The sequence below is a fragment of the Saimiri boliviensis genome, chromosome 3, assembly GCF_048565385.1.
Source record: "Saimiri boliviensis isolate mSaiBol1 chromosome 3, mSaiBol1.pri, whole genome shotgun sequence".
NCBI lineage: Eukaryota > Metazoa > Chordata > Mammalia > Primates > Cebidae > Saimiri > Saimiri boliviensis.
The window spans coordinates 116884017-116907582 of NC_133451.1; the positions used below are offsets into that span (position 1 = coordinate 116884017).

General features: G+C 42.7%; 1 protein-coding gene across 4 annotated transcripts in view; it reads right to left on the minus strand.

The window, feature by feature from the left end:
• Window positions 1–23378, minus strand: part of CCDC110 (coiled-coil domain containing 110) — a 27649-nt gene extending 4271 nt beyond the window's left edge. The window contains exons 1-7 of one of the 4 annotated variants that reach the window (XM_074396716.1): window positions 23307–23378; window positions 22242–22346; window positions 13382–13437; window positions 12692–12757; window positions 10699–10809; window positions 7799–9911; window positions 5246–5370 (exon numbers count right to left, since the gene is read on the minus strand). In XM_074396716.1, the coding sequence (XP_074252817.1) occupies window positions 5246–5370; window positions 7799–9911; window positions 10699–10809; window positions 12692–12757; window positions 13382–13437; window positions 22242–22346; window positions 23307–23316 (2586 nt within the window). In that variant the 5' untranslated portion in view covers window positions 23317–23378. Of the gene's footprint in view, window positions 1–67; window positions 5371–7798; window positions 9912–10698; window positions 10810–12691; window positions 12758–13381; window positions 13438–22241; window positions 22391–23306 lie in introns of those variants that run through there. The other 3 variants (XM_074396715.1, XM_074396717.1, XM_074396718.1) reach the window with 3 other exon arrangements.
• Between the last annotated feature and the right edge of the window lie 188 nt (window positions 23379–23566).

Consider the following 23566-nt stretch of genomic DNA (forward strand, 5'->3'; position numbering starts at 1 on the left):
TAAGGTTTTAAAGGAATTTTTCATGCCTGCCTCATAACTAACAGCATGCAATTAATATCTTTTTTTTTTTTTTTTTTTTTTTTTTTTTGAGACGGAGTTTTGCTCTTGTTACCCAGGCTGGAGTGCAATGGTGCGATCTCGGCTCACTGCAACCTCCGCCTCCTGGGTTCAGGCAATTCTCCTGCCTCAGCCTCCTGAGTAGCTGGGATTACAGGCACGCGCCACCATGCCCAGCTAAGTTTTTGTATTTTTAGTAGAGACGGGGTTTCACCTTGTTGACCAGGATGGTCTCAATCTCTTGACCTCGTGATCTAACCGCCTCGGCCTCCCAAAGTGCTGGGATTACAGGCTTGAGCCACCGCGCCCGGCGGAATTAATATCTTAAAACATTACAAAAGGTATAATGTGAATCAAAGAGTAATATTGAATATATTTATCTTCAGAATAGCAATGGCCTTACCAAGTACACATAAGTGAATAAAGTCGATGGTTATATATTGATAACGTTACCAAACAAGCCTTATAAATATATTTATTCTTAGGCTGGGTGTGGTGGCTCATGCTTGTAATCCCAATTCTTTTGAGAGAAGAGTTTTATATTTTTAGATTTTATCAAAATTTATTTTAGATTTAAAAATTATAATTGTTCATTTTAATCTGTCTTTTACTGTAATTAATTTTTATCAATGTGCCTTTTTAAGACAACACACGTCATACCATATGCATAGATGGGAACCCTAATCTAATGCCTTACCGTAGTGTGACAGTTGGCAGACCTTAGCTAGATTTCATACAGATGTACTGTGTCAGTTTACAGAAAAGCAAATATGGAAACCAGGAATGGGAATAGTGAAACGTAAAACAATTAAGATTTTTCTAAGTGTCAGCAGAGGAAAGTATACACACACATTTGATCTGACAAGTGCAAACTATTTATGATGCCCATGGATTATTTTCTTACAATGATTGTCTCTTCTTTTAATTTTGAAAATATAGCAATACAACATTAGGTAGTTTCATGTGAAGCAGCTTTATTCCTCAGACTCAGCCATGACACTGGCATCCTCTATTGGCAGCTTAGACATCTAGCTGTCTACTCTCCTGTTATGATGCCTGTAAGACTTGAATAGTTTTCTGCATCCACCATCAATGAGTAATGGAAGAAATACGCTTGCTTAGGCAGACTTCAGTCTCTGCTACAAACCGTCTACTTACATGTGTTCAAGGCTCAAATCTGAAACAATGATTGTGGATGTCGACCTAACATGGAAGAAAGGCTTAGCTTTAAGGGAGCTCTAATCAATAAGAAGCTTTAATAAGAACTGGAGAGAAAGTTAAGCAGTAGCACCTCAAGAAGGTTAAGCAGTAGCACATCAAATTTTATCCTGCTTCTTCAGAGACTGCCCACTCCTTTTGTATATAAATGTGGAACATGCATTAAGAATAATAAGCCAGGTTCAAGGCTGGGCTCGGTGACTCATGCATGTAATCCCAATAATTTGGAAGGCCAAGGTGGGTGGATCACTTGAAGTCAGGAGTTCAAGACCAGCCTGGCCAACATGGTGAAACCCTGTCTCTATCAAAAATACAAAGATTAGCCAGGCATGGTGGTGGGCAACTGTAATCCCAGCTACTGGGGAAGCTGAGGCAGGAGAACTGCTTGGACCTGGGAGGTAAAGGCTTCAGTGAGCCAAGATTGTGCCACTGCACTCCAGCCTGGACTCCATCTCAAAAACAAAAAACAAAAAAAGCCAGATTCAACCTACTACTATTAGAGCTATCTTATAGTAGAGCAAACTAATTTGAGACTCTTTCATTATCTTTCATCTGTTATTACCTACCTGGAAGAATTATGAACACCAAATTAAAAATATTTCATAAGCTGTAAAATAAACAAATGAGTAAAAAATATATATCAGTCTATCAAGGCTGGGTACAGTGACCCATGCCGGGAATCCCAGCACTTCGGGAAGCCAAAGCAGGAGGCTAGCCAGAACCTGGGAGTTTGAGGCCAGGCTGGGCAACACGGTGAGACCCTGTCTCTAAAATAAACAAACAAAAACAACAAAACACTAGAATCATTATCCATCAAATAATTTGTTGTGAATAAGTTGTAAGGTAATTTGTTAATTTGAGTTTTCATCAATTATAACTGAATTTTCCCTGGTGGTATTTCATTACAATGCCAAAAGTAAGTTAGTAGCTAACTCATAACTAGCGTTATATAACACGTATACAATGCAATATGCCGGATTCCCTTCCATGTTCATTCCATATTAGTATGTTTTTAATTATTAATCACTTAATCTACATCTAACAACGAAATGGTGTTAGAGAAAGATGAATTTGTCCAAGGTAGTACAACCTGCAGTGGCAGAGCCAAACAGTCTTGCTTTTTCTTTTTCTTTTTTTTTTTTCCCCCAGAGATAGAGTCTTGCTCTTTTGTTCAGGCTGGAGTGCAGGGGTGTGATCACGACTCACTGCAGCCTCGACCTCCCAGACTCAAGCAATCCTCCTGCCACAGCCTCCTGAGTAGCTGGGACCACAGGCATATACTAACACACCTGGCTAATTTTTCAAATTTTTTGTGGAGATAAGGTCTCCTTATGCTGCCCACACTCATCTCCAACTCTTAGGCTCAAACAATCCTCCCACCTCAGCCTTCTGGCTGCTTTTCTTTTTTTTTTTGAGACAGAGTTTTGCTCTTGTTGCCAGCCTGGAGTGCAATTGTGCTATCTCGGCCTACTACAACCTCCGCCTTCTGGGTTCAAGTGATTCTCTTGCCTCAGCCTTGTGTGTAGCTGGGTTTACAGGCACCCGCCACCATGCCCGGCTAATTTTGTATTTTTGGTAGGGACCATGTTGGTCAGGCTGGTCTACATTATTCACTCTATAGCCTTTACCAAAACGAAAGAGCGGGTTAAGGTGGAGGTCACTTACTTGTAGGAAATTAACTATAGAACACACATTAGTTTACAAGAAAAAAGACTGAGAAGACCTGTTTCCAGGTTATTCCTCCTCACACTTATCGGGGGACAGGCTATAACCCTGTGGGAGATAGCTAGAAAAAAATCTATTATCCTCCCTCCCCCCAGCATATATATTTCCAAAAATCTTCATTAAGCAATTTGACACCATTACACTACTGTTAGGCAGTGACCTAAAATGGCCGGACACAGGGGCTCACGCCTGTAATCCCAGCACTTTGGGAGGCCAAGGTGAGAGGATCACTTAAGGTCAGGAGTTTGAGATCAGCCTGACCAACATAGTAAAATCTCGTCTCTACTAAAAATATCAAAATTAGCTGGGCATGGTAGCACGCTCCTATAGTCCCAGCTACTCAAGAGACTGAGGCAGGAGAATCACTTGAACCCGGGAGGTGGAAGTTGCATTGAGCTGAGATCAGGCCACTGCACTCCAGCCTGAGCAACAGAGAGAGACTCTGTCTCAAAAAATAAATAAAAATAAGAAAAGTGACATAAAATGTCATCTTGTCTAAACTTTGCTGTTGTTGTTAAGAGATGGGGTCTCATTTTGTCACTCAGGCTGGAGTGCAGTGGCACAATTACAGCTCACTGCAGCCTCAAACTCCTGGTGTCAAGTGATCCTCCCACCTCAGCCTCCGGAGTAGCTGTGGCTACAGGTATGTGCCACCCCACCCAGTGCATTTTGTCTAAACTTCTTGATACTTAAAACTCTTTACGATATTTGTACAAAGGGAATCCCAGCCTGTGCCTAATATTCTAGTGAAATGGCAGCATGCTCATTCATCATTCACTTAACACATATTGAGTGTCTACTGTATTCCAGGCGTGGCTCTGGGTGCTGCGATTCAGCAGTAAACAAATTAGACAAAGATCGATGCGCCTGACTTTTTATATTGTTTGTTTTTTATTGCCAATGTTTTTTAACAATAGCACTCTATTTTGTAACTGTGATTCTCAGTTCTTTAATCTTAGTTTTGTATTTAAATGGTTATAGTCTCACCATTAGTTATTTTCTCAATACTTGAATTCTTTGATTTATATTTGATTTTCAGGATTTAGTAGTCCATTTTCATGGTATATATTTATTATTTAACTATTCAGAGTTTCTCCTACTGATTCATTATTAAAGAGTAAATGCAAAATGATGCAAAAAGATATACTAAGCAAACATCAATCTAAATACCAATCTAGAGGGAATATATTAATATCAGAGACTTTAGAACAAGGAATACCCCTAGGGATAATGAGGGTTATTTCATAATAATAAAGGTATCAGTTTACCAACCAGACATAGTAGTGCTAAATGTGTATGCATACATAAAAGAGCATTGTCCTGGTGTGGTGGCTCATGCGTATAATCCCAGCACTTTGGGAGGCTGAGGCAGGTGGATCAGGGGTTCAAGACCAGCCTGGCCAACATGGTGAAATCATATTTCTATTAAAAATACAAAAATTAGCAGGGAGTGGTGGTGGGCACCTGTAATCTCAGCTACTCGGGAGGGCTGAGGCAGGAGAATTGCTGGAACCTGGGAGGCAGAAGTTGCAGTGAGCCTAGATCTTGCTTGCCATTGCATTCCAGCCTAGGCTGACAACAGTGAGACTCTGTCTCAAAATAAATAAATCAAATAGCTTTAAAACACTTTAAACAAATTTATAGAATGAACAAATCAACTTTGCTATTCCTCTATCAGTAACTGTTAGAACAAGCAGACACACGATCAGTACGGATACAGATTTGCTCAATCCTGTCAACCTTTAGAGAACACTCCAGTTCACCTGACACATCAACCAAAGCACATCAACCAAGACAGACCATATTCTGGGCAATAATACAAGTCTCCATACATTTTAAAAGGTTATATAGAATATTGAGGGCATGTATTTTCCTCCCGGGTCCACAAAGGGGCAGAGTTTCAAAGGCAAGAACTTCCCAGCGCCATACCTCGCCACTCCCTCCAATCCGGGAACTTAAGAGGTGTGTGTTTAAACTTCCATGCGTGGGAAAAAAATCAAAGGTCAATCATTCCAGTGGAAGTTTAAAGGAACTCCTTTCATAGGACGAAAAATTTGAATGGGGTGGGAATTCCTCCCAAGTTAAAAGTCCCCTTCCTCGGCAGACTCCATGTCTGGATCCCCTTCCACAACCTCATGGAAGCTGTCCTTTCTCTTTTCTATTTCTTTTTCCTTTTTCTCTCTCTGCCTAAATAAATCACTTTCTGCAAAACTCTTTGGGGTTTGATATTTATGTAATCACTCACCGCGACGGTTGTGGTCTCCTCTCTCATTCTTGGGTGAGTGAGGGACCAAGAGCCTGGAAGAACACTGCCCACCGGGGAGCAAGCTGAGCCTCCCCGGGTCCCGGAACCCAGTCTCAGTGTGTTCTCTGATCACAACAGAATTAAATTAGAAATCAATAAAAGAAATATAACCGAAAAATCTCCAAATATTTAGAAATCGAGCAACTCACTTCTATTTCATTGGGTCAAAGTATAAAGCACAAGTGAAAAAGAAAATATTTTGAACTGAATGGAAATGAAAACATACCAGACTCTGTGATGTATTTAATGTGGTACAAAACTAGGGAAGGAGTCAGTTAGCCCCAGGTAAACCAAAGGAATGAAATTATTAAATGGGAAAAGAAATTAATGAAATAAAAAACAAAGCAGTGAGAAAAATCAATAAAATAATAAGCCGATTTTTTTTTTTTTTTTTTTTTTTTTGAGACGGAGTTTTGCTCTTGTTACCCAGGCTGGAGTGCAATGGCGCGATCTCGGCTCACAGCAACCTCCGCCTCCTGGGTTCAGGCATTTCTCCTGCCTCAGCCTCCTGATTAGCTGGGATTACAGGCACGCGCCACCATGCCCAGCTAATTTTTTTTTTTTTTTTTGTATTTCCTTTAGTAGAGACAGGGTTTCACCATGTTGACCAGGCTGGTCTTGATCTCTTGACCTCGTGATCCACCCACCTCAGCCTCTCAAAGTGCTGGGATTACAGGCTTGAGCCACCGCGCCCGGCCAATAAGCCAATTTTTTAAAGGAACAATAAAATTGGTAAAACTCTAGCAAGAATGATAAAGAAAAAAGAACCCTTGAATTACCAATGTCAGAAATTAAAGAAGGGACATCGCCATAAGTCCTTTGGATATTAAAACGCTAATAAGGAATATTATGAACAACTTTATGACAACACATTTGAGAACTTACATGAAATGTACAAATTCCTCAGAACATACAAATTATCAACTCTAACTCAAGAAATAGAAAATCTGAATAGTTCTATATTTATAGAAATCATGTAGCAATGTAAAACCTTCCCATTTAGAGAAATCCAGGCCCTCTGGTGAGTATTTCCGTATTACATATTTTACAAATATTTGAGGATTACATATTTAAATATTTAAGGAAGGAATAATACTAATAATACCAATCCTACACAAATTCAGAAAATAGAAGAGGGGGAAACACTTCCCAACAGGATTTTCCTGATACCAAAGCCAGACAAAGAGATTACATGAAAATAATACAGATAATAACCTTCTGAATAGAGAAGCAAAATCTTTAGTAAGATGTAATCAAATTGAAACCAGGAACGTATATTAAAAGAATAATACAACATGACCTAGTGGAGTTTATCCCAGGAATTCAAGATTAAGATTTCAAAATTAATATAATTTACCATATTAACAGATTACAGTAGAAAAACATGATCACCTCAATAAATGTAGAAAAAGCATTTGACAAAATTCAACAAGGAATATTTTCCAAGCAGTCTTGGAAGTAGAGTGTCTCTGGAGCACAGGACAGGTGTGCTTGCAACCTTGGAAGCTAGAAATTGTGTTTCCTCTGGAGCTGGGACAGGCATGCTTATTGTCCAGTGTAACCTTTCCATCTACAGCAAAGGGCAGGCCTGCTTACTATGCAGTATAATATTTGGTTCTCTAAGCTCATTCTCTCCTGTAGTGCAGCCCAGTGTGTGGTCCTCTTTGTGCTGCCTATAGACATTAGGGCTTGAAGAACCAATACAAACATGCTGACACTCTGGGTCCTGCTATTGTAACCCTCTCCTTTATCTCTCAGGAGTCCTATGCCTTCCGCTAAAACCCACAAAACTATAGCACACAAAAACATTAGCTTACTAGTTGGGGAAAATCTCAGCTCCTCCACTGTTCTTGACAATATAAAATATATACCTAATTCCAATTTCTAATTTTAACAACTAGCCTAATCAATTACCAGGTTAATGTCATCATATAATTTAAAATTATTTTGTGGGGGGAAAAAGTACTTGGACAAAGGTTTTTGAAACATTGATTTGAGCAGTTTATTTATATGTCTTGGATGGAAGCAATTGATACAGTTTACTTGGAATTCCTAGAAAAAAAAAAAAAGAATTCTACGTATACTTAGATGACATTTGCCATTCTAGCAAACACATGAAAGAGGGGCTTCACAAGTCACATGATAGGGCAGTGGCACTTACAGATGAACTTCTTATACTTTAGAGTGTAAGTAGTGCCATACTTCAGGAGTCCTGAAGTGCTGCTCACACTTTAGGAATAATTAACTCCCTCTTGCTGGCTGCCAAAGTTGCTTCGTGCATATACAGTGTACGTAATTAATGTAAATCAAATAATATACATTTTATCTAGAAAAAAGTCCCTAATTTCACTGTATAATAAATTGGATACAGTTTTTACAGAACAAAATTGTATTCATCTTAAAGTTTCCTCCTTATGTCTGTATTCTGCCTGGTGCCCAATAGGCTAAAAGAGTCTTAAGTACATGTCTACTCACCTACCAGGACTGGCATACCTTTCAGATCTGGAGCCGAAGGCCCACTCCGAGGACCGGAAGTGTCTTCACGAGTACAGTTGTCAAAATGGAATTTCTCTCTTCTTGAAATATAAGTTGTTTTTGAAGGGTCATTATGCTGACTACACATTTTATTACTTAAACTTAAATATTCTCGTTGAAGATTCCGCATCTCAAATTCCAAGGTATCCCTTTCGTTTTCTATGCTTCTTACATAATTTTCTAAAAGTATTTTGTCTTCAGTAAGTCTATTGATGCTGTTTTCAAATTTTATGTTTTCTTGACTATGTTTCTTTAGTTCTTCTTTTAGAATCTGATTATCTGTTTTCATTTCCATTACCATTTTTGATAACACTTCACATTCCTTGCCAATTTCTGACAAGCTATTCTTATAAATACTTGCTTCTGATTTTGCAGTTTTTATTTCTTGCAGAAAATTCTCCTCTGCAGTAGATTGGTAGGTTTGAATATTCTCAATTTCTCTTTCCACAATTTGTCTGGCAGCAGTAGATTCGTGTAATGCTGCTTCAAGGTGAAGTTTTTCATCTTTAACAGTTTCTATTATTTGAAGAAGCGTCTCTTGTTCCGTTTTGGCCAATCTTTCTCTCTCTTTTAGCTGCATCATCTCTAGCTGGTTTTCTTTTAGTTCGTTTTCAAGTAAGCTTTTTTCTTTTAGAAGCTGGTGTGTTTTTTTATCCAACATTTCTTTTTCATCTTGTATCAACAGAATATTGGTTTTCATTGCTTCCATTTCTAGACTCATTCGATTACTTTCCTTATTGACAATGGCCATATCACTTTGGGTTTTGTGTTCTTTACTTTTTAGTTGATCTAATGCTTCCCTCATTTGCTGCTTCTCTAAAGAAAGTTGTAGATTTTGTTCTTCTAGAGTTTTTTTTTGGCCTTGGAGAACATTATATTTACTAATTATTTTTTTTAATTCTTTAAGACACTCTTTGCTGTCTTCTTCTGTTTTAATGAATTTAGACTGAATCGTACTCTTTTCTTCAACCAGATTCTTAAGTTGCTTTTCATATGTTTCAACTTTCTGTATGAGAGATTGTGTGGTAAAGATAAGAGGTTTCATTTTGGACTTAAGGTTCAGATTTTCATTCTCCAGTTCTGTTACTTTTTTCTGTATTTGCACAGATTCTTTTAGGTAGTTCTGTAAGTACTGAATTTTTGCAACACACTGCTCAGTAACAGAATTAACTTTGGAAGTTTTCTCATTTTCAAATATTATTGATCCTTGTTTGACCAGAAATGGTTGTCTTTCTTTGTCTTTCATTTCATGTCTTGTTTGGTCGAGGAATGACAGTGTGTATCTTGGAACTCTGGAATGGAATTTTAAATCTGTAATATTCTTGCCAGTGATGGGAATTTCTTTATTGTTTTTCTCATTTTTCTTTCCCCTGTGTATTTCACTTTTAGATAATTTTTTACATTTTCTACAAAAATTCACATGGAATTTTGACACGGTTTCCCTGAATGGGAGTAATTTGTTTATTAATGCCTCTAATTCTGAAATTCTCTTTGATTTTGTATCTTCATTTAAATTGCCATCCACATTTTCTTCCTTAATAAAGCCAATTTTTTCCTGGTGAAGAGGTGACAGGTTGTATTTACCACTACTTTGACCATTCGGATCAGTTTTTAAAATCTGAAGTTCATCTGTAAGTGCCACTTCCCTGTCATGTGACTTTTGAAGCTCTTCTTTCATGTGTTTGATAGAATGGCAAATGTCATCTAAATTTTCACAAAATCCATGCTTGAGGAAAGGCACAGTGATTCTGGATTTATCCAGGGTTACTCTATCAGCTTGAGACATCCCATTTTGAGGTACAGTAGGTAGACAACGATAAAGGTTATTATAATTCTTCAAGATGTCAGAATTTTCTGAAGGGTGTATCATCATATTTGAAGATAAATTGTCTGTTGAAGTTCCCGGAGTTAATGTGTCCTCGAAATGTCTCTGGGATGGAACATTTATACTTTGAGAGAGACTGTTCACACTATCACCACTTAATTTTTCTTCTACTGAATGAAGTGTCTTGGAATCCTCGAAGTGAGGACTTTTCTCCATAGATGGGTTTTCTTCTTGATTCTCTATAGGCTGTAACAGTAAGAAGTACACTATAAATAGATTGTCATTTGCCACATGACCAAGCAGTATAGATAATATTTTGTGGAGGATTTATTTATATACCCTAAACAAGCATTTTATCAGTTTCCACAGCAAAGGAGCATAACGAGTATGACTGATTTTCTTCAACAGTTGTGAGATCTGTAATTCTGATCTTCACAATCTGCTTAGAACTTGCTCTTATTTCCTTAGGGGTGAAATACATGGGCCAATCCCTCAATTTCAGAAGTATAGAAATTTAGCATCCTTTAAGAGGCCATCAGAGGTAGGTGGGGAACTAGAACCAATAGGTCAAATCGGAGTTTTGGGAAAACAAATGTTTCCAATTCTGGGCATTCCTAGTTTCAGATGATTTTAGGACTGTGACTATCCTGGAAGTGTGAATTTCAATCTGTGGACACAGTGATGGTAACTCTGGTTTGGAGTTTTTCTAGGGAATCTACCTCAGACCTAGGTCAATCCTAAGTGAATAGATTGGCTATCAAAACTGCCTAGTATTTGAATTTACTTGGGAATCTTTCAGGATCTGAACTAAGTCAAATGTCCTGCACAGACTTTTAAGGGAAATGGGAAAATTGCAGAAGTACAGAGGTAAACACACATCTTTTAAGGTTTTCAGGACAGGAGTTTCCTTATTTTCATCTCTGATGGTCTATTTTTCCTGTAAAAAGGGGGATCATGTAAAGTGCAGATAAACTGACCGTAGTCACATTTTGAAGTACCTACATACAGAAATGATTTCTATAGAGTGACATACCAAATCCTTTTTGATGTGCGTGCCAAATACTAGATTTTTTTCTGAGCTGAACTGTGGGTTTTCTACTTCAATAATACTTTTGTTCAATATTTCACTGATTTCCGACTGTACCTTTAAAAGATAAATTGAGAAAAATTTGATTTCAGATTTGTAAACTTATGAATGTACAGGAATAATAGACATTGTAATTAAAAGATTAAATAATAGACATTGTAATAATAGACATTGCAATTAAAAGACATTGTAATAATAGACATTGTAATTAAAATGTAATTTTAATTTCCTGCCCATAAAAATTCTTTCCCATCGCAAAGAATATAAATAAAAGCTATTTAATTTATTGTAATTTCTATCATTAATCTTCAAGAAAATTATGCATTTATTGTTATAAAATCAGAAACAATTTAGTAAAACAAAGTTTTAATTAATTAATTAATTAATTTATTTATTTATTTTTGTTTGAGACGGAGTTTCTCTCCAGTCTGTCACCCAGACTGGAGTTCAGTAGTGCAATCTCAGCTCACTGCAACCTCCACCTCCTGGGTTCAGGCAATTCTCCTGCCTCAGCCTCCCAAGTAGCTGGGACTACAGGCTCATGCTGCCATGCCTGGCTAATTTTTTGTATTTTAGTAGAGATGGGGTTTCGCGGTGTTGCCCAGGCTGGTTCCGAACTCCTGAGCTCAGGCATTCTGCCCACCTCAGCCTCCCAAAGTGCTGGGATTACAGGCGTGAGCCACCGCTCCCAGCCCACTAAAAGTTTTATGAACTATATTCAAATGATTTGAGATGTCTGATTTTTTTTCATTGTTGAATAAGAGACCTTTGGAATATATTCTGTCACCCTTAGGAGTTTCCTCCCCTTCCCATTTCCTTGAGGGTGCTTTTAGTGAAAAAACATTGGGATGAAATTTGTATTGGGTCTTTAGAGAATATGTGTGTGTTATGTACCCCCAATATCCACACTCTAGTCTTCTGTTTATACTGCTCCTTATTTCTTCTGGATGAAGCGTGCTTATACTAGTATTGATTCTGCCTCTAACTCCTAGGGGCACCTGACTGACTGCTAACCAGTCAAGAAACAGCAGCTACCTGACAGTGATTGGTTCAAGCATTACATGTGACCCAGTGGGGGGCCAGGAACCTCAGTCTAAACTATTAAGAGCAAAGTGTAGCTGGGTGTGGTGGTTCACGCCTGTAATCCCAGCACTTTGGGAGGCTGAGGTGGACAGATCACTTAAAGTTGGGAGTTCAAGACCAGCCTGGCCAATGTGGTAAAACCCTGTCTCTACTAAAAACACAAAAATTAGCCAGGCATTGTGGCGAGCACCTGTAATCCCAGCTACTCAGGAGGCTAAGGCAGGAGAATTGCTTGAACCCCGGAGGCAGAGGTTGCAGTGAGCTGAGATCACACCACTGCACTCCAGCCTGGGTGACAAAAGCGAAACTCCATCTCAAAGCAAAGTGTACTTTCTTCTTTGACTTGAATTTGGAAGGAGAAAGAACTGGAGCTTCTAGAAGATCTTCTGCCACCACAGGAAGTCTGAGAATCCCCTACTGTGGGAAGCAGAATCAGGATACGGAGACCTGTTCTGGCAACTCGAGACCTGATCACGGGGACTCAGCCGTCCTCAAGTAAGCTCTTTCCAGGACTTTCATCTGCTTGAGCTGTTAAAGTGTATTTTTTCTCTAAACCAGTTTGAATTAGATTTTATGTCACTTGTCATGAGGGTCCCTATTTGTAATCTGTATATAGACTTTAAACGTGTATTTAAAAAATCAGTGAGTACTATGTCTTTTGGCTTGTTTGCAAACACAAGTGTAACACAGAGAAGAACGTAGTTTCCTTAAAATAAATTTTGAGCCTAGAATATGTTGTGCCCTCTATTATGTTAAATTCTGAGTCAGCTAATCCACTGGCTAGTGACCATCAGCTGAGAAGATGAGATGATACTTCTAGGTTAGTTATTTCATATGTAGATTAAAAGAAACGTACCATGCTAACATTCTGCAAAGTCTGCATTCTCAAAGCCTGAAATGATTCCAGCTGATGCTGAAGGACCTGTGACAAAAGGGAAGTATTAAATGGAATATTTTTAGGTGGGTAAACATATTCTTGAATTGTTATGATTTCATGTCTCCCCAAGTTGCCTATTACTTGAAAGGATCCCATGAGGGTCAGGTGGTTCACATTTTTAGTCATTTTGCTAACTCCCCAATGTGCTTTCCTGAAGATCTTTGTGAAAATAAAGTGAGGCTGAGCACGGTGGCTCAAGCCTGTAATCCCAGCACTTTGGGAGGCCGAGGCGGGTGGATCACGAGGTCAAGAGATTGAGACCATCCCGGTCAACATGGCGAAACCCCGTCTCTACTAAAAATACAAAAAATTAGCTGGGCATGGTGGCACGTGCCTGTAATCCCAGTTACTCAGGAGGCTGAGGCAGGAGAATTGCCTAAACCCAGGAGACGGAGGTTGCGGTGAGCCGAGATCGCGCCATTGCACTCCAGCCTGGGCAACAAGAGCGAAACTCCGTCTCAAAAAAAAAAAAAAAAAAAAAAAAAAAAAAAAAAAAAGAAAAGAAAAGAAAGTGGAAGAACCTATTTATGCATTTAGGGAGTATTTATTCTGAAAAAGATCAGCCTTTACCCAGGATTTTGGAGATAATAAAATGAAATACAGACTCACTTTCAATGCTGATTGTGGTTGGATTTGATTTTCTGATTCTGATATGCAGCCATATTCTAAGAAGCAAAATTGAAAAACCATATGACTTAATTCCCAATTTTATTTTTTAATACCTGTAATAGAAAGCAGTCTCCTAACTTTCTTGGATAATGAGAACATCTGATATTCACACTATGCTAGTCACATAATAAGCTTAAGAGATAATTCTCACTTGCCTTAAAATATCCACTTGAGGTTGTAATAGTGTCTTTACTTTTAGAGTACAACATTACTTTGCAACACCACACTTACAACTCTCAAAAACTCAAATGCCAAATATCTTTGTTTCTAGGATATAAACTACATTAAAAAAAAAAAAACCCGAATAATCCTCATGTTATGGAAAACCCTTGGCAAAGTTGTATATAGGTTTCAGTTTCTATGAAATTTCCATGTGACATTTTTCCCCCTTATGGAAACCAAGTTGCATCAACAGCATAATTCTTGTCTTGCTCTAAAGTAACACACCCAGATGTTGCCTCCCTTGGGAAAGGCAGTTTCACATACATTCTTTAGATCCCCTCTTGGCCACATATGAATGTGCCTGGGCCTGGACACTTCTTTACCAAGAGGGCTCCTTCTAAAGTCCTTACTCACAGCCTGTGCTGACTTGCTACTGTGTGTGGGGATAGCACTCCCTGCTTCAGACTCAGCGTGTATGCTTTTGTTGTTTAAGCGTGTGCTTCATAGGGGCCTGGCCAACCTCACTACTCTATCTGTCCCCTGCTAGAAAGACAGCAGACAGCCCCGGAGGGGTCCTCTGGCCGTGGGGAACCAATACCCACTACTGAGGCTGATCTTGCTCTGTCTCTTCGCTACATGAGTGGAGCATGGTTCCATCCAGTGCCTGATTTTTGAGTTTTCTTTGGTGACTCTGATACTAAGACACAGTAGACAGAAGTACTCCAGCTTCTTTTGATAATAGGCAAAATGTCACTTCCTTGATACATTCCTGGATAGGTTATAGATCTGCAACAGGGGGAGACTATATAATGTTCGCAAATTTCCTGACATCCTCTTTGTCTGAATGTCAGGCTACTTGCTTTGTAAGTGTATTAATAAAAGCTTTCAGAGTCCTAAATAAAATGAGAGCTGTGATTGAAGGTTCTCCTAGGCTGATAATTTCTGACCTAAGTTTTTAAAGAGGTCAGCAACTCTTCTTCGGATTGGCAATCTGTCAGATGTTAGAGAAGCTGGTTGCAAAGCACAGGCACCCCTTCTGCCCTCTGGCCCTCACCACCAAAAAAGTAACACTAGTTTGGAGCCCAAAGCTGCCTGGCTATTGAAGAACCCCACCTTCAGTCAGAGGGTGGGGAGGGAGAGTGAGTCTGTCTGGATCTGGCTTAGATTTGCCTCTTGGTGGGAATAAAATGGCAGCTAAACTCCTGGTATCCTGAACTGTTCAACTAAAAAATAAGGAACCGAAGGAAGGCTGGGACCACTACGAAAAGGAATTACAAAGTTTTTCAGACTCTAAAGTAATCTCTTCTAGTGAACTTAACTAGACCAAAGGGCAAATCAAAAAGAATTCATCACTAGAATCCTACCACCCAAAACTAACTGTTGTTCATTTTAGGTAGCCATCTTTCAGTCCGCTTTCCATGCAGATATGTGGAGTAAGTGGAATTATTTTACACATAAATGGCATGTTACATAAATACTACCTATGTTTATTTGAATTTAAGAAAAGTTTTTAAACTGCAAGTAGTGGAAGTTATTTCTAGTATTCAGAATTTTTTTTTTTTTTTACTACATGAGAGATATTATTTCCTAAGAGATCCCTGTAAGCTAATGAAAATTAATATAAAAATTAAGAGATTGAAATCTTTATTGTTTCAATAATATACAGTTCTGATATTCAGTGTTGACTTACTCCCTGCCAAGAGAGATGAGAAAATGAGTATTCTATTTTCTTCATACATACTCCTCCTTATATTTGCTAGCTATATTATTTTTATACTGTGAAGTTTTATGATGTTCTGTAACTGTAATTTCCACACAGCTCTATATTTAAACACAAAGATAGGATATCATTCTCGTAAATCTTTTCAGCCTTCAACTTTATTCTGAATAATGTAACTATTCCAAATTTCAACTCCTTCCTACACCTACAGCAATAGCCTCCTTTTTCTGTACAGATTTCCTTTCATTAGGAGGATTTGCAAGTTCAAAGCTAAATATAGGATTCCTTTAGCTAAAACCAAGTAAGAAATACGGGACCAAAAGAAATGTACAGACTTGATAGAGGGATACAGCAAATAAAAGATTTTAAAGAAAGCAATGGGATTTATATAATTTGTCTACATATATGTTTCATCTTCCATCTCTTCTTCCTTTTTTGGCCACAGCGTGATTGTACTGTTACTAAGCAGCTTAATGAACCCATAGGGGCACAAGGTGGGGAGGCATCGGAGCAGGAGACAGGGGCTAGATTAAGCAGGGCCTCCAGGCCAAGCTGAGCGGGTTGGCTTTTCCTTTAAGTGAAACGGGGAACTTTGGAAGGTTTCATCATGAGAATGATTTGATCTGATTGAAAAGCTTAAGAGTTACTCTGCTACATGATAACGGATTATGGGGCGGGGGGAGAAGGCAATTGCAGGGCTATTGCAATAATGCAAGTGGAGATGACGGTGTCTTGGGCTAGAATGGTGGTGGGGGAGATGGAGAGAACCAGGTGGATTCAGAATATAATTTGGAGATGAGGCCAGGAGCATCGCTGGAGGTTTAGCTGGGGCCAGGAGAGAAGAATGAAGGATGACTCCTTGTTTATTGGTGAGAGCAGATGGATGAGTGGACATACAATTTTCTGAGGGAAAACAGAGTAGGAACATGTTTTAGGAGAAAAACATTTTTAGATACCTCGAGGCTAGGTTGTCAAACATCAAAGGAGAGCTATCCAATAGTGAGGTGGGTCTACCAGTGTATGGTTCACGGGAGCAGCAATCAACACACCATTGAACATGGATGTCACTGCTGGCCATAGGGAGGACGTGCAGAGAAGCCCGAAGGAAGTGCCTGAGGAGAAAATGGAATGTGGAGCTTGGTGGGCATAGAGGATAGGTGGCTCTTTCTAGTTTTACTGCAGAAGGGATGAGGGTGCATCCTGGAAGAGAAGTGACGGTCAAGTGGGATTGTCTTTTCTTTTTTTTTGAGATGGGGTGTCACTCTGTTGCGCAGGCTGGAGTACGGTGGCATGATCTTGGCTCACTGCAACCTCCACTTCCCAGGCTCAAGCAGTCCTCCTGAGGGAAGGTGTTCTCTTCCCCAGTCCACAAGGGGGCGTAGATTTAAGAGCAAGAACTTCCGGCGCCATGCCCCGCTCCCATCTCTCTATCCGGGAGATTTAAAGGTCTCTGTTTTAATTTTTGCGTGCGTGGGAAAGGGTCAAACATCAATCACTGCAGCGGAAGTTCTAAGGAACTCCTTTCATTGGCCAGGGGGCTCAGAGAGGGAGGGAATTCCTCCCAGCTTAAAAGTTCCCTTCTTCCACACCCCTTTGGATTCCATGTTTGGACCCCCTTCCACACTCTTTCTCTCTCCCAGGAGTTTTCTCCCTTCTCCTTTTTCTTTCTCTACCTGAATAAATCACTTTCTGCAAACTCTTTTTTGGTCTGATGTTTACTTTACGGGTGCAGTGTGCTGTGGTCCTCTCTCTTATTCTTGAGAGAGTAGGAAACCAAGAACCTATAACATTCTCTCAGGGGAGCTGTGCCTCCCCAGCACCCCAAAACCTGGTCGCACTCCCACATCAGCCTCCAGAGTAGCGGGGACCACAGGCATGTGCCACCACACCTGGCTAAGAGAAGGATTTTTTTTTTTTTTAAACCATGGGACAGTCTAACATGCTTGTTTGCTGCTGGAATCACATAGCAGAAAGGGAGAAAAGCAGTAATTCTGGACAATGAGGGAGGCTAATTGCAGAAGCTGGGTACTTGAGAATTCCAGAAGAGATGAGCTTTAAAGGAAATAACTTTTGATTGATGAAGGACAATTCTTCTGTTGAAATGGGAGAAGGCTTAGAATGTGGGTACCCAGGCAGGTGGTTTCACAAATGTGAAGGTTGAGAATAAAGGAGTTTGGGTCTGACTGCTTCTACTTTTTTCATATAGTGTGGGACTGTGTTATGACTGGAGAGGCCAGGGAGAAAGGTGTTTGAGACTTGAGAACAGGAAGAATGAAATCACTTTCTTGCAGAGGATTTGAAAAAGAATTTGCTATAGAAATAAAGTAAGTTTTCCCAATAGCACTGAGGGCTCATTTTAGGTTCATGGTATGACTCAAAAGTGCGTATTTTTCTCCAGCAATGTTCAGATGATACTGTGCAGGCAGAAAGTAGGTAGGGAGTTGGGTTCATCTATTTTTAAAAGCTATTAACATAACTTTCTGTTTTTCTTATGAGTTTCAGAGACATCAGCTGCTCCTTATTCCCAAAGGAAAGGTAATTTTAAAACTCAGCAAAACGTAGTCACACAGAATTATGTGATTCTAGAATTGGAAGGGAAAATACCAAAGAACCCAGGAGATAAAACACATACTTCATCATTTACCAAGTCCCTGCTAGATGTACAATACTGGGAGGTATATAAACAAAGTAGAAGACAGGTTCCCACCCACCAAGATTAGAGTTTATTGGGAATGTAAGGAATACTACTCATCTTACATTCAACTTAAGTTTTCCAGCTGTTTCATATTTGTGTCAAACATGAAAAACAACGTAGTTATCAATGGGATGACTTTTGAGGTAATTCTTATTCTGAGCCTGCAAAAAATATTGTATTCAGTGTATACAGAAACTATCAACTGCATACTTGCAACAAACAGAGCAAGAGGAGCAAATTTCTGCAAATGCAACATAGGAACGATTCTATATAGGATGCCAGTTTCTCTTTGTCATTCTTAGGTTCTTCTCATTGCAACCTCTGCCTCCCAGGTTCAAGCGATTCTCCTGCCTCAGCTTCCTGAGTAGCTGGGACTACAGGCATGCACCACCATGCCCAGCTAATTTTTGTATTTTTAGTAGAGACATGGTCTTACCATGTTGGCCGGGCTGGTCTCAAACTCCTGACCTCAAGGTGATCCTCCTGCCTTGGCCTCCCAAAATGTGGGATTGCAGGTGTGAGCCACCATACCGGGCGGCAGGTTCTAATACTGAGTTCTGCTATGACAATTCAAGTTCATTCCTAGATGTCCCTGTCTTACAAAGCCTTGTGAGGTGTGGCACCCTCTGCATGAGAATTTGTCACAGTCATTATGCAAGGAGCTATAGAGCAGGTTGCCTGCTGCCCAGATTTGAATCCTAGCTTTGCCACACACTGGCAGTGAGGGGATATCTCTAGGCAAGTGTCCAGTTTGTAGGTAAAGCCCATGTGGAGGTGGATGGCCACAGTGAATGCTCAAGAGACATTAACTCATTACTGCAGAGGCGATAGGATGATAATTTGGTAAATTCAAAATTTCTAGTCAAAATGGAGGGGAGAGAAGCCTTCTCAAGATTCTCCAGTGCTTCTCAGTTTTCTCAGAAGAAATCTCAAATTCACCCCTGGAACTACAAAGCCTCCTCCTGGCTCCTCCCTCCTACACTTCCGTGCGTGTTCTGCTTCATTTACAAGAGCTGTTTCTCAATCACGCCAGCCACGCTCCCACGCCAGGGTCTTTGCAGCTGCCGTTCTCTCTGCCTGCAATGCTGTTTCCCTAGAAATCTGCACTGATTGGTTTTTTTTTAGATGGAGTCTCGCTCTGTCGCCAGGCTGGAGTGCAGTGGCGTGATCTCATCTCACTGCAACTTCTGACTCCCTGGTTCAAGCTATTCTCCTGCCTCAGGCTCCCGAGTAGCTGGGACTACAGGCATGCGCCACCACGCCCAGCTAATTTTTGCATTTTTAGTAGAGACAGGGTTTCACCATGTTGGCCAGGATGGTCTCCATCTCCTGACCTCATGACCTGCCTGCCTTGGCCTCCTAAAGTGCTGGGATTACAGGCATGAGCCACCACGCCCAGCCACTGATTGCTTCTTTACCTCCTTCTGGTCTTGGCTTAGATGTCACCTGCTGAGGGAGGCCTTCTCCCACCCCCCGTTTAAAATTACACACTTCCCACCCACCTCTGCTACTCCAAATATTCCTCCGTTCCTTCTCAGCCTTATTTTCTCCATAGGATTTATTCCCCGCTTACACACAATATCCTTTGTCTGTCTGTTCCCTCAGTAGAAGGTAAGCTCCATGTGGGCAAGGAATCTTGCACGTCTTGTTCACTGTTGGGTCCCTAGAACAGCACTTGAAACTTAGCAGGTGCTCAAAAGAAAATACTCCACAAATGTGTTGGGGGAAGCAGCAAAGGAGAAAGGACTTACAGAGGCCCTACATAAATTGGTTACGAGTAACATACAAACTGGGAACAGGAAACCGCGGCACTCTGGGGAGGCCTCTGGGGAGGCAGACTTCTCCACGCCTCATGTTCCCGTGCAGGGTGACCCCGGCTCTGTTACCATAGACATTGAGCTCAAGGACGTAAAACCCCTTCGTAGCCCTAAGACATAACCAGACTTGTAGGCTCCTTGTAAGACCCGCGTTCCACCAGCTGCACATAGAGAATAGGCTGAAGATAACCACGTGTTCTTGTTTTGTGAAACTCCCAAACGGCCCCTGTTGTCAATCTTTAGAATGACACACCAGTTCCAGCCACTGATTCACTTCCAGCTCACTTATTCACCCCACCATCACAACACCCTCTCCCCACCGTCACGCCACTGCCTACCCTATAGATTAAGTGATTGTGACCAATAAATACTGTCAGAGATGAGAGCTCAAGGCCTTCACTGCCTCCAGTGCAAGCGATGGCCCCCTGGTCCCACTTTTTGCATTCTTAATCTGTCTTTTTCTCATTCCTTTGTCACCATTGAACTTGGGGTACCCATGGGTGATGTGGGAGCTGGTTCCCTACAAAACGAACGAATGAATGAAGGCTCAGGTAGAACAGGGTGCTGGGAACAATATCCTGGACATCCTCACAAACCTCACAAAAATGCAAAAGTCTCACACGAACCCATTCCAGTAAGGGTTAATTAGGTTAACTGCTAGTTCCAAAACCATAGAGACCATGGGAATATTCTAAAACTCTTTGTAACCTGGCAGTAGTTATGCAAATCAGGTCATTATTTTGGGGAGTGGATCACTTGGTGACAATGAAGCATAGACAGAAAAATAAAGGGAAGGCGCCAGCCACACCTCCTAATTTTGCCTGTAGTTGTGGGCAGGGAATTGCTGGGTGGCCCCTGACAACTGATGTTTATTGAGAACCTGTCCCGCGTCAAGCCCACACCTGTAACCACTGTGTTCTGGCAAGAAAGACGTTAACTCTTAAGTACATGTGCTATTCTGCATTTAACTATTTTCTGTAAATGTCGGCATGTTTCTCCAGAACCCTAAGCCTCATTCATGTTAGAAAACATGATCTTGCCAAACTAAGGTACTTTCATTTCTTCTGATCTTACATGTTCTCTTTGAGGGAAATATGGAGCTGCCTAAATGTCCGAATTCTCTGTGAGGACTCTTTCTTTTGCGTTCAGGAGCCGCCTTTGCCTCTTCTGGTTGCACAGGGAAACCTGCAGATCTCATGGATGGGGGCAGGAGGGCGGAGAGGGGACTGGCCGGTGCCTGTCCTGCTGGCCTCCACTGGGATGTTGCTCATCCTGGGGGTGCCTGGGCATCCAGGTGTCTTCTGTCTACGGAGGTGTGGCTGCTCTGGTCTCTTCTTTCCAGGTCCCTACAGGCTTTTTGTGAAGATCTTGGATGGTGGAGGTGCAGAAATCCTGTCCCAACCTCAGGCCTCTTGTGGTTCAGCACTACAGCATCAGGATAACCCATAACCTACAGAAGGGCAACTGGGGGTCTGTGCGTGGCCCATCAGTCTAGACACCTCTGCCCTGTGCTCTGCTCCTTCCTCAGCATGTTACCTTACAGCAGGCTTCTCTAAGAGGCGTGTAGTCGCCTAGGGCTTCTCTCCAGGAGGTGAGACTCCACTTTCAATGTCCTTAGAGTCCCCTAGCTGGGTACCTCCATCTTATTAATAGTTTATGTGGAACTTGAAAGCTTTAGCTATGTGGCTATTTCAAACATTCTCCCCATACAATAGTCCACAAATACTGTAAAAAGTAGTTCTTTAGAAAAGGTATACACACCTCCCTGGATATCCACAGGGGATTGGTTCCAGAGCCTCTGACGATAGCAAAATCTGCAGATGCTCAAGTCCCTAATACAAAATTGGGTAGTATTTGCATAAGTTCTATGCACATCCTGCTGTATACTTTAGATCATCTCTCAATTACCTGTAATACTTTATACAATGCAAACGCTATGTAAATTGTTGTTACAGTTTCAAAATTTGCATTAAAAAATTGTGGTACTGTTATTTTTAATTTTTTTCCCCTGAATATTTTCCATCTGTGGTTGTTTGAAACCAAGGATGCGGAACTCCTAGATACCGAGGGCTGACTGCATACCATTTTCGTGTCTGTCCAAAAAACGCCACAGTTCTTACTTGGCATTCAGCAAAGCAGCGTGGCATAGCGTGGTGGTGAAGACAGGGAGCCCGGAGCCGCCCTGCCGAATGCCCGCTCCATTCCTGGCTGCCTATGTGACCTTAGGGAGTTAATCTCTCTGTGCCCGTTTCCTCACCTGCAAAATGGGGATGGTGATAGCACCTGCGTGCGCCCTGGCGGCTGCGGTCAGCGTCTTCAGCTGTGGGAAGAAGCCCGCCAGGTGGCGCACGCCGGGGCTGCTGCCCGGGTACACTTAGAACGCCTTTTAAGAACTGGCGATTTTACCTGGGTCACTGCCGACACTTTCCTTCACCTCCTCCGCGGAATTTAGGATCTTGGACGCTGAAAGGAGAACGGAGTCAACTTCATTCTCTTCCTGGTGCTGCTTTTCTGTAACAGAACCGCACCGGTCAGCTGGGTCGCGGGACGCGGCGGGGCGCTGCTGGGGGCGGAGGGTTGGGGCGGGGCGGGGCGGGGCAGACGGATGGGGCGGGGCTGAGGGCTGGGCTGGGGCGGAGAAATTGGGCGGGGCTGAGGAGCAGAGGAGTGGGGCGGAGTCAGAGCTGAAAGCTGGGGCGGGGCGGAGGGATGGGGCTGGGACGGGGCTGGAGGATGGGGCGGGGCGGAGGGATGGGGCTGGGGCGGGGCTGAAGGTTGGGGCGGGGTGGAGGGATGGGGCTGGGGCGGGGCTGAAGGCTGGGGCGGGGCGGAGGGATTAGGATGAGAAGAGGCCGGAGGGAGCGTGGCTGAGGGCTGGGCTGGGGCGGGGTCAGAGGAATGGGGCGGGGCGGATGATGGCCGGAGGGCAGAACTGACGGCTAGGACGGGGCGGAGGATACCAAGAGGGGGCGGGGCTGAAGGAGGGGGCGGGGCTGAGGGCCGGGATGGGGCGGGGGCAGAGGAATGGGGCGGGACAGATGATGGGCGGAGGCGGAACTGAAGGCTGGGACGGGGCGGAGGATACTAAGAGAGGCGGGGCTGAAGGCTGGAGGGGGCGGAGGGATGGGGCGGGGTCAGGGCTGAAGGCTGGGGCGGGGCGGAGGGAAGGGGCGGAGGGACGGAGCCAGGCCGAGCGGCGGGCGGGGCGCGGCGCTTTCAGCAAGCGGCCACCCGAGGGTGCGCCGGGCGGGAAGCGGCAGCAGATGGCGCAGCTAGCCGGGAAACCACAGCGGGCGCGGCGGCCGCAGCGGGTGCTCCGCCCTAGGGCAGACCTAGACATGTGTGGCGATTGCAAAAGGGCGGACCCGAGAAGTCCCGCGCTTGGGGTGCGGGGAGCCGCCCGCTGAAAGCGCTTCCGTTGCCCTCGGTTCCCGCGGCTTCCCCAGGGGCCCGGCCCCGCCCAGCTCTTACCCGGGCTCATGGCCGCGGCTCAGGGTCTCTCTCGCAACCGCCACCGCAGGCACCAGCTCCGCCGCTCCGCACCGGGCATCCTGTCGCCTGGTAACCGGGTGGTCGGGGCGCTGGCCCCACCCCCACCCTCGGCAGCGCGCGCTCGGCTGGGGCCCCTGGTGGGGTCCCGATGGGTCCCTCGTCACTCCGGACGCTCCTCCGAGAGCTTTCCTGGGAATCTGGCCTGGGACAGCCCACCTGGGCGCCTCCGCGCACCTGCG